The 17,766-nt window shown below is 40.3% G+C and overlaps 1 protein-coding gene across 5 annotated transcripts in view; it reads right to left on the minus strand.

Moving 5' to 3' along the window:
* lama2 (laminin, alpha 2) overlaps window positions 1–17,766 on the minus strand; it is a 170,330-nt gene that overhangs the window by 73,039 nt on the left and 79,525 nt on the right. For 3 of the 5 annotated variants that reach the window (XM_056427387.1, XM_056427386.1, XM_056427385.1), the window contains exons 20-24: window positions 14,056–14,142; window positions 7,555–7,766; window positions 2,019–2,125; window positions 1,032–1,304; window positions 30–210 (exon numbers count right to left, since the gene is read on the minus strand). In XM_056427387.1, coding sequence (XP_056283362.1) covers window positions 30–210; window positions 1,032–1,304; window positions 2,019–2,125; window positions 7,555–7,766; window positions 14,056–14,142 — 860 coding nt within the window. The remainder of the gene's footprint in view (window positions 1–29; window positions 211–1,031; window positions 1,305–2,018; window positions 2,126–7,554; window positions 7,767–14,055; window positions 14,143–17,766) is intronic. The other 2 variants (XM_056427389.1, XM_056427388.1) reach the window with 1 other exon arrangement.

A 17,766-nucleotide genomic window follows, 5' to 3' on the forward strand; every position in this document is an offset into this window, starting at 1 on the left:
CTCTTTTCTACATCATGGTCTATGCTTACGTGTGCAGCCGCCCTCCTGGAAGTTGAAGAATCCTCGTCCGCACCGGTCACATTTGGATGTAGTGACGCCCGGCTGACACCGACACTGACCGGTTTCATCACAGTCGAATGACTTGGAACCAAATGAGTTGCAGTGGCATGGGATACACACTCCACCCGTGCTAATGCCGTGGGTCTGGGACTGGAGGAACAACAGGGTTGGAAATGGAGTTGAGATTAGGTCGTGAATTTAAGGTTCGACAAGTTGTTTAGAGCAATTTAGAGGCAAAAGGGTTATAATGACATGAGATGCAATACTTAAAGGAAAAGCAGCAGGGCCAAATGAGGGAATAAAGATTCAATATTTGTGATTTGCAGCCTTTTCAAGGTTACTATTCTGGGATAAGGAGATAACAGGAAAGACTGTACTGAAATTGTATGTATTTCAATTTGTCTTCAGATTAGAAGACAATTTATAAATGCAGTAGGACTTTAAAAGATGTCTGGTAGTCTGAACATGCATCCTGGTTGCTGCAAAGGAAAATAAAACACAACCCTCATGCTTGTTGGTTCATCACTGCACATTCAAATCTATCTTCCGAAATGTTGCCAGATTTGGATTATTTACGTAACAAATTCAGCAAATACAAACCACTTGAGTTGCTGAAAGAGACATTTTCATAATGATTTCTAACCGGCGCAATTATATCAAAAAGTATTAATAATTGCTGATTTTGTGTACGTTTGCAGATGCATTACTGCCTACACTCAAAAAGTCTTCAAAGGGAAATATCTTGAAAATGCTGCGTAGAAAACATGTGATACACTCCTCCCTTTCCATGCAATGGTTTCACAAATCTGAGCCTCAAACCATTACATCCAAAAACAGAAAAAGTCTAATCCTTAACACACATGTTCTTTAACAACACAAATATCTGATACTTCTGCACACCAAGTAAACAACACACCCAACCAAGTAAACACACCCATGTTACTTTAACCACACCGTGCAGTGTGCGTTACCCCTGTCTTAGGCCTGTATGCCCCCCTGGGACAACCCCCCGTGCGGGAGGACCCCCCCCATCTCTGCTGAGCGACTTCTATGGGAACCCGCTTCACCGGCCTCCGGGTTTCCCGCCTCTCGTAACCTTGGCGACGCAGGTCACAGTGTTGGCCCACAAAGCCGGGGCGACAGATGCAGCGGCCCTCGATGTCACAGCGCTGAGACATAGAGCCGTGGGGGCTGCAGCGACAGGGAATACAATCCTGCCGCTCAGCATCCCACCAGCAGTTGGGCTGGACCAATCACAACGCAGAGGAGTGGAGGGGGACCAATGAGAATGAGTGAGCAGGACACATAAAAAGAACAAACTTAAAGTACAAGTGAAAAAATAAAAAGAAGAACAAATAAAGATAAAAGGTGAGTCCAATTATTATTTAGCATCATCAGAATCATTGTATTAGTATTACAATTATTGTTATGTTAATAACAAAGGAACCAATAACCATTTTGTGTAAAATGTTTTATAATAATAATAATGCTGCATCTTCTTTGTTGGGTAAATGGGTTATAACCTGATAACTGACACAACAAAAAATGAAAGAAAATGGAACATATACAAAATATACAATTAAATATATTTGTAATACACATTAGAAATGTATTTCTGGAGTATACAGATGAGAAACAAGGACTCACAAGGTCTTTGTATTCCCTTAATTCCTTAAATCACTTCATTAATAGTATAAACTACATATATATGGAACATAAATCTGCGTTTAACCTACCTGGTACCACATTTCTGGTTAACTAAAAAAGACATCTGATGTAAAGCATTAAAAAAACAAGTATGTGTAGTACCACAGGTGGTTGAGCTTGTCCAGATTGATATTGAGATTTAATTACTGCCACCAGGGGAAGATTAATAAATAAAAAGTCCACAAAAGGAATGGCACCAACACAAATTAGCAATATCTGTAAAGAATATTGTCATCTGTCAAAATACTTACGATGCACTCGTCACACTGTCGTCCAACCACATTTGTTCTGCAGTGGCACCGTCCAGTCTCCTTGTTGCAGACCTCAGATACAGAGCCATTCGTATGGCACTGACAGGCTGCAGGAGGACAGGAAAGGAGAGAACAGTTTATCAATTAGTAATGGCATTTTCTACATGAGTACATATAATAAAACATAATAACACAGGTTGGTGAGTAAATTAACTTCACACTATTCGACTGGATAAGCTCCGATCCTGCTTAAGGTCTTCTTCAGGATTAGCTGCCGATATGCATTTGAATATCCTTCTGAATGCTCTTGAGAGAAAATCATCTCTTCCCTAAATAGATCCATCGAGGAGCTGATTTTGTATGGCCAGAAGTTTGAGCCTTAATGAAAACACAAAACAGAGGACAATTACACATTTGGATTAATTTGAGAATGTAGATTTGCCCTTTCCGGTGTCCAGTGTGCACCAATGTGCACATAAAAAAAAAAAACTAGCACGTCCTCATACAGACAAAGCCACAATTACCAAGATTGATTGAACAATAGAAAACATAACAGATGAACTAAATACTGGGTCTGGAAATGCATCGTGACTGCTGCTCAGGAAAATGACACACCGGAGCCAGACATTCACACGCTGCCACATACGCCACAATATGCCAGCCAAGACAATTTCAACAAATCTTTTGAAATGTTGTCAGATAAAAAAGGAAAAGGAAATAAAGAAAGGTACAGTTCAGCTGAAATTAAGTGAAATAAATCTGCTTCCCGAAGGCAGAACGTGGCTACCCCATGACCATTAGGGTTTGCCTGAAAATAATCGTGTTTACAACACCAAGCAACAACAATCATCTTGATATTTAGGTCCTAAATGTTAATCGGTGTGTAAATCCCCACTTTGGTTCAGAACTTTCAACATTTCAAAACATTTTCGGACCCCAATGTGCAAAGATGAAGGAGAAAACTACCACTGGGAAAACAACCGCTGAAATCTGGCTGTAATAAAATAAAACGTCACTCCTGACGCAAAAAACAAAGAGAAGAGTTTCCACGGTGAACAGCGTTGAGTAGTTCACCGTCCCTCCAGCTCACATCCTGCCATTTCAACAGGCAATAATAAAGGCTGAAAAGCACCCGCATAATACCCTGTGATTAAAATATAGTGAATGGCAGAGGAGAAGAAAAAAACAAGTATAAAGGTGCTTGCCAAATGAATAACTATAGAGAAGTTCACTCGAGTGGTCGCCGCACAACAGGAAGTTCCCATCCCTAATCTGGGCGGGGCCTTTCTGTGTGGGGTTTGCATGTTTCCCCCCAGGGCGCTGTGAAGGGCTGTGTGCATCACGACCAATGCCAATTCAAATATGCAAATCATAAAATCTCTGTCTCATGTCATTTTTCTCCGGAATTTAATTAATTGCCTCTGTCATGTGTGTGTTTTATGCTTCCTGAATGTGTTATTAACCAAGATATCAATACCCATTCCCACGTACGACCTTACAAAACTCTTTCTCCCTCTTTATCTGAGATAACGCAACTTTAATAAACGTGTTCAAATCCTACAGGAAGGAGGAAAAAAAGACCCTCCCACACACGCCAATCAGACCCTTAGATATACAATTAAAAGCTTGAACATCACAGCGCCCATCTGGTGGACGGGCTGTCACGAGCACACAAACTGGTTCTGCAGTAAACTTAAACACATACATCTTTCTCAAGAAATGAGTTGCGCACACCACGTTGCAAAGCCACGTGCGGACCAGTCACCTGTGTGCACCTTTCTCCACCGTCAGATGCAAAAGAGACAGAAGGACAGACCTGAGTGTGGGGAGTGTGAGAGAGCGAGGGCTACAACAGATGTCCACACACACGATCACACACACTAATATGCAGAAACACACATACTGTAATGCGTACATGGATGACTGCTTCACACACGAACGCAGAGGCATGCATGCCCCGCCCCCGCACCGACTCAACCACATAGATGCAGATTTACACACACACACACACACACTCACACGTCTGATTAAACATACAAGAAAACATGCAAATATACGTCCGTCCCTGTTTCACACACAAGCACACAAACACATACACATATACACTCACACACACACACACAGACACGTTCACACAGTCTCTCAGCCCCCCAGCTTCACCCTGCGGGGACCATCTGGACACCGGTCTGTCAGCCGCTACAAAGCAAGCCTTGTTGTGGGATCAAATTGTTGCTTTTTGTTGTGTGTCTCTTATTTGGTATCTTTTCAGCGCCGGGCTTGATGGCAAAGATAATAATGTGTGGCAACCTGAAATATGTTATGTTCTGTCACCAAACAATCCAGAATGTGTAATTGAGAGAAGTCCAGGTAGGGAGACAGCAAATTGAGTCCAAGCTATAAATCAACATCGAGGAGGGAAATGAGATGAGATGTGGTGTTCAGAGAGAGGCCTTGAGGGACAATAAAAAGAGACGGAACGTTGTGTAATAAATGCATTAAAACATAATTTATAAGCCTGATACCACGGTATGAAGGAATATGTTTAAAAATGTGAGCGCTTGTAGACTTATTGTGAGAAGTGAAAGAGGAAACGTCTGAAACTTAAAGTATGCTTACATTTTACTCTTGTATAAAATGTTCATGCCATCATGAGCTGAGAATGAAGTCACAGAGACAAGGATAGCATGCATATAAAAACAAAACTCCGCATTAACAGACGTTTGTGCAGGCGCATGCGCTTCTGTACGCATTCGTACTCGTCCAACGTGTTTTAAATCGTGAGGTTTTAGCGCAGAAGTATTGAGCAGAGGACCGGAGAAATGAGACTTTGATTTTACTGCAGGAGTTGTGTGAGAGTTTGGAAATGAAAGCTTTGATTTAATTTCAACGGCGTGGCCCAATTTTAATTACATTCATCAAGACTTTTCTCCGTTTTTGATTCTCTATTCACAGGGTGAAGAATTCAAGGTAATACGGGGTGAAGATATTTAAATGGCATTTTGTGGATGAAGTATTCCTTTAACTACCAGTCCATTCCTTCAGGTTCATAACCTTTGTCACCATATCAGATGTAAAATACTATGTTACAGTATGTTAAAAAATCCCATCTGGCTGAGTAAAAGCTGCTTTGCTTTGTGATTCTTCTCTTTTGTTTAACTGTGCTACACATGTTGGGGGCCGACTGTATCAGTCCAATAAAAGGTGAGCACCACACAGGCCTGGAAGTCCTTTTTTTCAATTCAGACCTGACATTTTTTTTATTTTTTCTGTGTGCCATCTTCATTTACTCTTACCCAGTAATATATAGACTGATATGTACACATCTGAACAAAAGTAAAACATGTTTAAAAAGGTACAAATGTAAAAATGATTAAAATATGAGATACAGTCTTTTTAGTTTGGGTTGAGAGGCCTAAAAAAAGCTTGGTGCTTAAAAGGTTCAGAGGGTAAATCTTTCTCGCCGCTCCCCAAAGTTTACGGTTCTACTGCGTGAAGTATCCATGAAACTTTTATTTGAGAGTCAGACACATAAGAAACAGAATTACATTATTGAATAACAACATATCTACGTTGGGCCAGGGATTAAACAAATGCGTGTAATTCACACATCTTTAAAACCAAATCGGAAAAAATGACTTTTCCTCATGTGAGAAATCATTTCCTCTAAACAAGCTGCTTTGTGGTCAAGTTTCCTTGATAGAAATCAAACCATTTTCAAACCCCCGACTGAATTAAACTGAACCGCTATTAGACAGAAACACAAAAGGGCCGCAGCAAAAATGCCCGCAAATGGGAAGTCTGACATCAAAAGAAAAAGTAAAGGAGATTTACAGTGCAATAATGCACAAATGGACTCGGCATGAACTCTCCTGCTCCACTCAATAAAATTCATTAAGACTAGGGGCGATAGGGGGAGCGAGGCAGACGGAAGGAGAGACAGATAGACTGGCAGCGAGAGAGAGAGAGAGTGTTGTGTTTTAATAATTCCTGGTGGTCATTCGTACACGATCAATAACAACCCTCTGAGAAACGAGCAGCCGATCAGCACTGTAGGAGAGCAGTAGATCAGGCTGATTAATCAATAACCATTTATCTGGGTGGAGAGGAGAAACAACTTCAGAACAATGAACTATAAAAAAGGCATTAATCCCCCGCCAGGCGCTCTACCTGCGTCTCTGTATCGGCCTCCCCTGTGTGTCTCTGTTAATCTGTCTCTCTGCCTGGCCAGTGCCACCGCTTTTGTCAACAGCACAGGTTTAAATGATGATCTTCACAAACAACAGCCATCTGTACGTCTGTACTGGCTGCCATCTCTCTCTCTCCTCTCTTGTTCAGTCTCTCTTTTATTGTTTTTCTTTCATTTTTTTTTTACAGGTATGGTTTTTTTCATTCTCACTCTTAAACACAGATGGCAGTCAGTGGGCCGCTCCGACATCACACCTCCTACTGGCACAGCTGCTTGCCGATGCAGTCTGACACACACACACACACACACACACATTCCAGATGGTGTATCTATTCAGTGTATTAGTAAAAGGATTAAAAGGTATCATTTAGCTAAAATTGAGTTTCATAAAGGAAATACTCTAGTTCACTTTACCAACCCTGCTGAGAGTGCAGTGTTGGCTTTTTCCTCTTAAACTTCCGATGTTTGGGATTGTTTAAAAAAAATCTGATTATGGCATCACTTGTTCATAGAATAGCTCAAGACAAATCCATCAATATGTGAGTTTGACCCAGTTCCTTCTCAGTGTGCCGGGGTTGTCCTTGTTTCTGTTGTTGTTTTTATATCGTACATACATGTTGCTACTCTGTTGTCTTTAATGTCGTTTTCACATTTATCCTGCTATTTGTAAATTACATGTATGGACGACGAAAGCATACGTGTAACCGGAGTCAAATTACATGTTTGCACATACATGGCCAATAAAGCTGTTTTCTTGACGTGAGTCGCCAGAGTTAAACAACAACTTACAAAAATAACCTTTACAGTTGGGATTTGATACCGTGATACCAAAAGCGTATTTTTGGAACGTACACTAAGGCCCCGTCAGACTGGGCTTCACAGCGAGCCTTTTGCTGAGCAGCTCCCTCGGTGGACACATGGGGGCGATTACAGAATCACGCCAAATGCAGTGAAACAATTGCAGCAAAGAGTCATTTAGTCAGTGAAGTAACTCGATAATGACAGCTGTAATAAATACATTTACTGTGGGTCTAAAATGTACCACACTATTATCAATATCAATTATTAAATATCTTCTCTTTTTTCCCCCGTGAAAGGTTTTTTTTCTATTTCTTGTGAGTTCCTGGGACAGGGATGTCCTATGTGTACGGATTGTAGAGCCCGCTAAGGCAAATTCGTAATTTGTGATATTGGGCTATACAAAATAATTGAATTGAATTGAAGTATTTTATCCCTCATGTTTGCATTTCACATTTCGGGGATTAACAACGTTGACCCAAACGACATCGACATATCGAAAGCGACCGATCGGCGTACGACGCGATGCTTGTCGTTACTCCGTTTACTCACGCTGGCAGTTTTTCGCGATGATGGCATCTCCATGGTAACCGTCAGCACAACTGCCGCAAGACGCGCTGCCGTAACCTTGACGACAGCGCAGACACCGGCCCGTGATTGGATCACAGCTGCCAGGTGCGGATAGGTCCAGGTTGCCGTGGCAATCACAGGGCTCGCAGGATCCACCTGGCACGGCGGGCCGGCCGAAGTGTCCGTTGGAACATCTAGGGGGCAGCGGAGAGAAACGGGAACAGTGTGAGAATGACGTTTGATATGGTTGCACTGCAAACTGTCAATAAAAAGAGGACATTTGGAATATTTAGAGTTTTCTTGTATTTACTTGGTCTCCCAATTTGGAACAGCATATCAACAAAGACAGCTGCATGAAACATAAATGTCTATGCAGAGTTTTCTAACTTTGGTGATAATGTGAGTATCACAAGCTCATAATTATGCGCTGACGTAAGTCACATGGTGAATATAAAAAACAAGGAAGACAACCTCAATGGAGTTGAGGAACAGTGAGGTGTTAATACTTTGGGGGCTACAGGACCGTGACTAGTTCACACTAGAATCAGATGTTAGCCAAAAAAATAATAATAATACTGTGAACAGCCAAACAAAAGAATCCAATTTGATCACGAAGGCGTGCAGTGTGAACGTAGACAAACAGACGCGACACATCTGCCACATTAAAAATGACAGGGCTTAAACGGTTACTGCACAAACCTCCCCCCAAGTTTCTCCTTTTTCTACAGACAAAAACGTGGGCTGTCAGTGTAATATGAAAACGCTCAAATCCCGTACAATTCAATACACACGGCCTTTAAAGCCCCTCAACAATTGATCATCGTACCATCTGGTGTGCTTGAAGTCATAGCAAGAAGATCCTTTTATTCCTGTTCTCAGAATACATGTTTGGGTTAGGATAATAGTGCATCAGGTCATGAAAGAGTGGGTAGTTCTGTAATATCTATTGAAAACAGTTTTGAAGAATACTTGCTAAAATGCATTTTTTTTCGCTTACTGGCTCACTTTGTTTTTATTTATATCTGACAACTTTATAATTTTCAGCAGGTAAATATTCTCACAATATCGTTTATAGCTTGTAGGTCAAGAACTTACTGATGCCCAAATACAAGATCACTAATTACAGCAAGTCTCATCCCACAAGCGCCGGCAACCGATATCCAATCACAAAATAAACAAGCAATAAAAGTCATCGAGCGGAGGCCACGGGAATCATCCGCATTGTTACGTGTCTTTGACCGGTGAGACTGCTCAGCTCAGGGATGTCGTCTCGCTCATATTAAACATGCACTCACATCCAATACACACACACACACATTAACCCAAAGATACACACACAGAGAGCTAGAGGGCAACAGAGCATAACCAAACATCAACAAATATGAAATGAAGGTTGAGAAAAATAAGCTTTAGAAAAGATAGAGATGTAATGTCTTCAGGCAGTTGGTACCAAAATGTTTTTTTTATATGTCCAGGTTTTTCTTTAGAATAATATTTCCTGAACCTGCAGCAAGAAACATCTGAACACTACTCCTGCTAATGTGATGCAATGCTATATATATATATATATATAGATATATATATATATATATATATATATATCTATATATACAGGACTGTCTCAGAAAATTAGAATATTGTGATAAAGTTCTTTATTTTCTGTAATGCAATTAAAAAAACAAAAATGTCATGCATTCTGGATTCATTACAAATCAACTGAAATATTGCAAGCCTTTTATTCTTTTAATATTGCTGATTATGGCTTACAGCTTAAGAAAACTCAAAAATCCTATCTCATAAAATTTTAATATTTCCTCAGACCAAGTTAAAAAAAAGATTTATAACAGCTGAGTGTTTGTCAAGGCTCAGGAAACCCTTGCAGGTGTTTCGAGTTAATTAGACAATTCAAGTGATTTGTTTAATACCCTACTAGTATACTTTTTCATGATATTCTAATATTTAGAGATAGGATATTTTAGTTTTCTTAAGCTGTAAGCCATAATCAGCAATATTAAAAGAATAAAAGGCTTGCAATATTTCAGTTGATTTGTAATGAATCCAGAATGCATGACATTTTTGTTTTTTTAATTGCATTACAGAAAATAAAGAACTTCATCACAATATTCTAATTTTCTGAGACAGTCCTGTATACTGTATATATACATACACATGTCTTATTCTCCTCTGTTACTTCTTCTACTTTGTATCTGTATAAATGTATTTGTGTTGTCAATGAAAGGCAAACATGATTTAGATGTTTTAAATTATTTTATGTTATCTTGTCTTTATGTTTATTAAAAAAATAATTCCAACAACAACAATAAAGAAATCCTCTTGATTGATATCATTTATGAAACCAAAATGTATAATTATTGTTTGCACTATCGAGCAAGGACATGAACGGATACGCCATTCCAAGGCTTTCATTCCTGCCTTTTAGCCACTTTTGATTGATTAATAATAAGAGGAAGTCCGGATGCTGCGAAATACATTAACCTGAAAGTGCTGCGCGTGTCAAGAGCCACTGAAACCAAATAAAACAGGACTAAGCTGAAATAAAGCTCTACAGTCTAAAAAAGGGTATTGAGATGAAAGAGGAGAGCGAATAGAGGACAGGAGGGAGAAGGGGAAAGGTCTTCACATTGAAAAGAGAATTGAATTTAGAGAGGAGGGAAAGAAAGAGGAGAGAGAGAGAGAGAGAGAGAGAAAGAGAGAGAGTCAAGAGCAGCCAGCCATTATTACCACTGACCCTCCCTGGTACTCAATAGAACTGGTTTATTAGCTTCTGAGTGCGTGTGTGTGCGCATGTTGCTGAAGTGTGTGTGTGTGTGTGTGTGTATGTGTGTATCTACATTAGTGTGTGTGCAGCGCCACAACCACAAGTACATTCCTCTTGACAAGTGGAGAATCATACTGGCAGCAATCTCCCTTGGAGTGAGAAGGAGAAGTGTGTGTTTGCATTTATTTTTATTTGCAAGATTTTTGAACTATTTTCGGTTTCTATTTTATTCCATTGTATAATTTGATTTGTTTTTCTGTCTGTGTGTGTGTGTGTGGTCACTTAGGCTCGAATAGGAAGTGAAGGTATTTTTAGTTGAGAGTCCCGGATATCTAAAGCAGATATATTGGGGGTCAAAGCCTTCAGAGTGTACAGGAAACGGACGGTGGGCACAACTGGTAGAGTTACGGGGGGAGAGAGAGGGGTTGGGTTCCTAAAAGTTATCTTCTTTTATTTTAAGTGTTCTTAATGGGGAGTTGGTGCCAGGGGAAGTCATGCTCTGCTCCTCCCTCGTACATCATTTTTTTCATAACTTTCAAAGCATTTTTAGATCAACTTGCTCTCTCTGAGTAATACTGTGTATTTACTTGTCCTGTATATTTGAAAGAAAAAATTGGGTCAGGCTGTTTTTAGGAGGTATAATGGGACTTACATATAAATAAACATCTTGAAGTTACTTTGCAATGTACTTTTAAATGCGTGTGCATTACAGCAGGGAAATAAGATCAAATAATGTTTCAGTATGAATAATTTGTACAATCTCCGATAGTCTCGCTGCCACTTGAGGATGCCAAAGCACGACGCGCAGGTTTGAATCTCAGAACAGTGACTTGCTGCATCCAGTCAGTTAGTGGAGCTCCGGAAGTATCAACAATTTTATCATAAAAGAGACATTTAAAACGTGTATTTTTCCCTTTCTCTCGATATTGAAGTCTTTGAAGTAATAAAGACGAAGAGTTTCAATTAAATAATGTCTGTTAAGTCTATCTACGCCGAACGAGGGAACACAATGGCGATAGAGCCCGTGGGCCATTGATGAAAGCCCCGTCGTCGGCAGTGTTACGAACAGAGTCGCTGTGGTCACATGAGCTGAAGTTCTCGACAATGTTTAGATCTCTGAGAATGCGAGATCAAAAACACACCTGTACTCCCCGCTGATCCCCAAACGATCCCCTCAGATCTAAGATCTTCGAGATTGTAACTTTTAACCTTCTTGAAAGCTGCGCTCAGTAGAGTAAAGATGTCGACCGCTGATGTAGTGTGTGATTGAATAAATGAATACATAAATAAACCCCCAGGTGCCCGATCACTCAGACTTGACCTAACACCACCATCCCCAATGCTTACAGGTCCCTTCTAGATGAAAGATTGATTCAAGAAGTGCCTCATATTACCAAAAACAAACGTGTTAAAACAGAAATGCCTTTAAAAAACAATTTCATCTGGAGACACCGGCCAACCCACTAAAAAGCAGCGTAGTAAATACTAAATGCCTGTTTATGGAGAGGAGATTGAAAGGCAGAGTCACTAAGTAGCCAGTAGAAAGTCTATTAGCATCGAGTGAAGGGAGTATCTTATTTTCTTTTAGGCCCATAATACAGACACATTGGCACATTACAATTAATTACCATTAACAGCAACACAAGCCCCGTGGATAATGAAGTGTGATGGCAGTTAGTGCATAGCAGGTATTAATTAGACTAATATGACAAGAAACAATCAACTGCTGATTTCCTCTTTAATATTGTCTTTCGTAATAAAATACAATCTTACATTATGTCAGCTCCTATCCGCTCCGAGTCAATGCACAGCTCTCTTTCCTTTTCCTTCCCGTTTACCGGCTGTCTTGTGTAGCACAGGAATGTACTGATGCATTCGGTATATTCAAAGACAGACATATTTACCTGCACACACACACACACATATACACACATTCGGAACACAATCTCCCTAAAACAAAAACAACCATGTTTATTTTAAAAAAGTGTCTCTGATGATGCCTTCTGGTCATGATTGGGGTTTCCCCACTGGCAAATGATGTTTATAAAAAGACTAAAAGGCAGACAGAGAGCATGGCGAGGCATGTCGACTATGCCTGTGACCCCCGGGTCCCCCAGCATCTCTCTTTCAACTGGCAACACGCAGCGCAGGCCTGGATACGGGGCAACTGAGCACCTGTTTGAAGCACAATGACTCCTCCTTTCGTCCAATAATTGTCAATTTAGATACCATAAAATAGAAATTCAACTTGTAACCAGTTCATGGAGGCGTTTCCATTTTCTAGGCTCAGCGAGGAAGACGGACACCTTGCACAGGAGGTGATATACAATCTACAGAAATTCTAACTTTAGTGAGAGACAATTCAAGGACAAACACATCATAGTAAAATGAATCCAGTGCTTGGAATGCTATAATGTTGCCTTCAATGCCAATCATAGAAAAATCAACACTTTTAAGATAGAAATATTTGTCTCTCACGAATGCAAAGGAGATTAAAGAGTTGTTTCAATGGAGTCACCACCAGATCTATTTAAAAAGAGTCAGTATCCTGCACCCATGTGGATGTGTCGTCAATCAGAAACTTCTTATTAATCATCACTTACCAACAGTTACAACTTCAGACTCGATGAGAAACTTATTTTTTTTTGTATTTCCTTTTTAAAAAGATTTTCTATAACCAACATTAACTGCATTTTCCCAAATAGAAAGAATAAACTAAAACTTGCCAACGAGATTTGTCACAACAGTCACAACCTGGCAACCCAAAAGTTGTCTTCATAAATGGCTTGTGCCTTAGCGATAGTGAAGATGGTACTGTGCTTGGTAGCTTTCTGACAAACCCGGAAGACCTTCATACGAGACTGAAGAGACAGAAAAACATATTCCTCTTCCCTACAGAAAAATATAAACTGTAGATCACAAAGGAAATATTTCCAAAAATTACTAAAACGTATCAAGTCGTTTTACCGCACACTACATACATGCACATTTCAATAATACACTACAGAGCTACATGGTTTAACTTGACTGCAACATTTGCACCGTAATTACAACGAGACCTATGTTTTTTAAGATAGAAAAAAAACTAAATATACTGAACACTAACTGATAGTTTAGCTGTGGGAAGTTTTGGTTCGATACAAAAGCATCCAAATGGGTTTCAGCGGCCCTGCATGGTGAAAATACTATATTTACTCAGTCGGCGTCGCCACATGACAGCATAGGACGGCTTCCAGAGACTCCTGGCTCACAGCCAACGGAACAAGAACGTCACTTAGCTATTAAATGTGCCGTCGGCAGAAAGTTAGACGGACAATGAGACACACAGCCCTCATAAATGGTCAATAAGCAGCCGTTTCTGTTGTCATTTGTGAATTGTCCAAGTCGTCTTTTTTAGAAACGACTCAAGATTAGCACACAGATGGTTCTGTTCTGAGGCTGCAGTCGGGCCATGAAATATAGGCTATTAAAATATTGGAAGAATGTTGAAACAGATCTGGACTCACAGGACTTAAGGACGTGCAGTTCTAGGTTTTGATAAACATTTGAGTGTTTAGTGATTCCTAGCTCTGTTTTTAGTAATAATGAACTGATCAACATTTTCACATTAATCTGGTCGCCAGTAAATTTAACATAACTGTGTTTGAATCATTGTGTAACTTTGAATGTTCAGCCTAGGTGTGTCGTGTGTGTGTGTGTGTTACCTGTCACATTGTGGTCCTGTGTATCCAGGCTGGCACCGGTCGCACAGCAGCTCCCCTTCTCCATCGAGGTGGCAGGTGGGGCTGAAACTGTCGTAGTTGCCAGGATGTTGACGTTGTTTTTGTGGAAGTTGTTGATGTGTTCGGTAGCGTTGTCCCAGTGTGCAGAGAGGGACGAGGAAGAGGAGGAAGAGGAGAGAACAGAGGCGAGTTAAGGCCATTGTTTGTCTCCTCAAACACACACACCTGTGTCCCTACTTTCCCTTTACAATCTCCACATTCACACACACACACACACACACTTAATTGTCTCTCTCGCACACCCACACCTCTACTTCCGCACTCTTGAAAATGAAAACTCTCTTTCTCTCTACGAACTGTAACTTCAATGGACTGAGAGAGAGCTGGACCCAGTAAAGCGATCACCCTCCCACTTCCATAAACTATAGATAGTTCTGCTGGCTCGGGTTCCAGGTCCCAGACGGACACCCTGACTGACGGGCTCGCTAACTGCAAGCTGAGTTACAAATATAATATTTAGCCTGTGTATGTGGACATAAAAAAACTGTAAAGCAACATGTAACTCTACATAATTGTACATAAAGTGGGAGGTTTATGAAACCAGCAATAATCAAGGAGTTTCTACATGTTTTAAGTAAATGAACACGTGTAGAGTAAAGTGAAGTCTCTCAAAACAAACAAGAAATGTTATGTCACTGCTGCTGCAAAAGAAAAAAATAATTCTTAACTTCATTAAACATGTCTTTCATACTTATACAGTACTTACAGAACATTGTATTCCAAATGATATGATGCTAATGGATGTAATCTACTATTATGACATATGCAATTTCAATTCACACGGTTTAACTGTTGATACTATTACCTGGCAGGAATAAAAATCCACATATCTTCATGAAGCACATTTAAACATTGCCTAAAACAGCCTTTTATAACCAGAGATATAAACAGTATTGCAAAGGTTGTTAGATAAATGTAACTGAGCTTTGTATTACTCTGATATCAAAGACCCAACCTACAACATATCAAAAGTGTAGAAAGGTTTATCCAGGGCATCAACACTGAGACACAGCCAGACATGACTTGGAAACAGCCTCTGCCCCGGCGGCACAATCATCCAAATGAGTTACTCTAATAATAGACCTTGTTTGAACCTTTTTATCTACATCTGCTCCAGATCTACATCAAAAGACAAATAATAATACACAATAATGCAGAATGTTTTGAGAATAACGAAATCCTGGGAGAATTGAGGTTTCATTGGCAAATTTCAATCGACTCAAACCACAAAATGATGATTGTTAATAATGTTGCTGCAGCATCGGCGACACTTAAACCCAGATAACGTTTGGTAGATTTGTCCAGCGTTTAAATTGTCTAAAAAAGGACCTTCAAGAAGTACTCAGATGTGACTGCTGTGCATACAATGGGAGAAAATGTCAGCCGTTTTTTATTTTGAATACAGGTCTATAGGTTTGACGACGAAGCAGCGACAGCATGATAAAAGCTTTTTAAATACCTCACGTGACTTGTGGGAGGCCTGAGTTTCTACCGCGTTAAGTTTTTCTCGCCACAGTCGTGTTGGTTCTGCCAACAGTGAGAACATCTCCCCACAGGGATGATGCCTCTCCACTTACACTGATGACTCTACCTGTGGTGATGTTATTTCTCTTCATGCCATTACAATTATATTTGTTCCCACAGCGATGAAGCCTCGATTTGTGGTGATATTCTGAAGAGACAAGAAAATGTAGTCCGAGTGTCAGGAGAGGAGAAGGGGACCATTATGAAGAGACGGGTCGAAGAGAGACGGGTCGAAGAGAGAGAATAGAAGCGGCTGTGGGGCCACCGGTGGTATATTGAAGCGTTGGGTTTAAAATAGATCCCGACAGGCTACCTTTTGGAAATATTTTTTTAAAGAATGATAAAAGAAAAGGAAGACTGTAAGAACAAATTCAAAGAATAGGTCGATCTGTGTAGACACAAGTGATTAAGGCTTTATGGATAATTGACTAAGAATCTTTAAATACAGTTCCTGAAGATCTGTTGTGTAGATTTAGATCTAATGTACGAACAAATAGACTGAATGGGAAAAAAACGTGTCTGTAAATAAAGAGCAACAGCGCTGATTTCTAAGGATTCGCTGAAAATCGCCAGCGTCCTTCTCATGCTCAAACTAATATGGACGCCACTTTAAACATTACGGTCAACTGTCACAGTCTGACTGGCTTTTTGAGCGATTGTAAGGGATGAGGTGGCTATTTGAGGGACTGGAAGGCACGGCAACGTCCAGCTATTATTACTGCAGGGAGGTTTATGGGGAGGTGGGGAGGTGAGAGACAGAGAGAGTTCTGTCTTTCTTTAGCTCTGAGAATTTTGGACATGACGTGTCATGTCTGCATGAAGATTCCCAGCTGCTGCTGCCGGTGTGAGTGTGTGTGTGTGTGAGTGTGTGTGTGTGCTGGTGACATCCGTACACCAAACACACAGCATCACTCTCTGATCATTTGGAGATAATACAGATCTATGATAGCAGAAATAGAGATACATATCCAACTTAACCAATGTGTAAATGTTGTTTGTACTTACAACAATAGCAAATTAAGTTTATATTAGAATTTTGTATTTTTTTTCACCATTTCATCAAATCTGTGATCAAACAAATGAGAACATTGATGTTGTATTATCTGTGTGCAATTCCTATTGTTGATTTGTTAATCCAGTTGTCAACAACCTGAGAACGAGTTGAATCAGTGTTAATAATAACTGTTATGTACTCCTCTTTGTATTTTGAATGTGTTGTTTATGTTGACGAGATTAATGACTGTACTATACTTCCTAGATTTAAAGGGTGACTTTGGTATTTCTCAAACTGGATCCTATTTTTCTTTGCAGTTGCGTGGGCTGCCATGTAAAACATCTTGATTACTTTGACAGTATACTTTTGTGTATCATCTTTTTCTGATTTGTAGCTCTATCATTGAATGTGTTGCACAATAATTACAAAGTAATGACAATATTTTAAAGTTCCTACAAGTGCTTTCATTAAACACTTGAAAGGTTTATTTATTACCTTTTTATTTGCGTGTTTTTCGCTTGTATTATAGCTTTGACCCTACACACATGGTGAGCAGCTACTAATTGGACCTAGCTGTTCGTTAGCTGTTCGTCAACCACCGTTTTCAATTTCAACGTTGATCATCAATAACCATCTGCGGGGCCGGCATAGGACGGGCACTGAACACAACATCGACGGGGGCGGTAATAAGAGGACTTCGGCTCGGCGCAGGTGGACCGAGATGCAATGAAGCAGAAAAACTGTTTGTTCCATCCATACGGGTCTCCGTGCTTCCTGGATGAACCACCAGGGGAGAAGCCTGAAGCCATGCCTCTCAAGCGGGCTGCCTCCGTGACAAACAGCAGAGAGCATTGTTATTACCTGTCATCCCATGCAGGAGGAACGGGACGATAAAGCCTTTTAAAGGCCTTGATTACTCGCATTAGACTCGAGCTTCTACTGCGTTAAGTTCTCTCGCCACAGTTGTGTTCATTCTGCCAACAGCGATGACATTTCTACCCACACGGTTGAAATTTCTCCACTTAAATTGATGCTTCTACTGCAGTCAGTGGTTCTCAACCTTTTTTCAGTGATGTACCCTCTGTGAAATACTTTTTTCAGCCAAGTACCCGCTA

The sequence above is a fragment of the Pseudoliparis swirei genome, chromosome 12, assembly GCF_029220125.1.
Source record: "Pseudoliparis swirei isolate HS2019 ecotype Mariana Trench chromosome 12, NWPU_hadal_v1, whole genome shotgun sequence".
NCBI classification, from domain to species: Eukaryota; Metazoa; Chordata; class Actinopteri; order Perciformes; family Liparidae; genus Pseudoliparis; species Pseudoliparis swirei.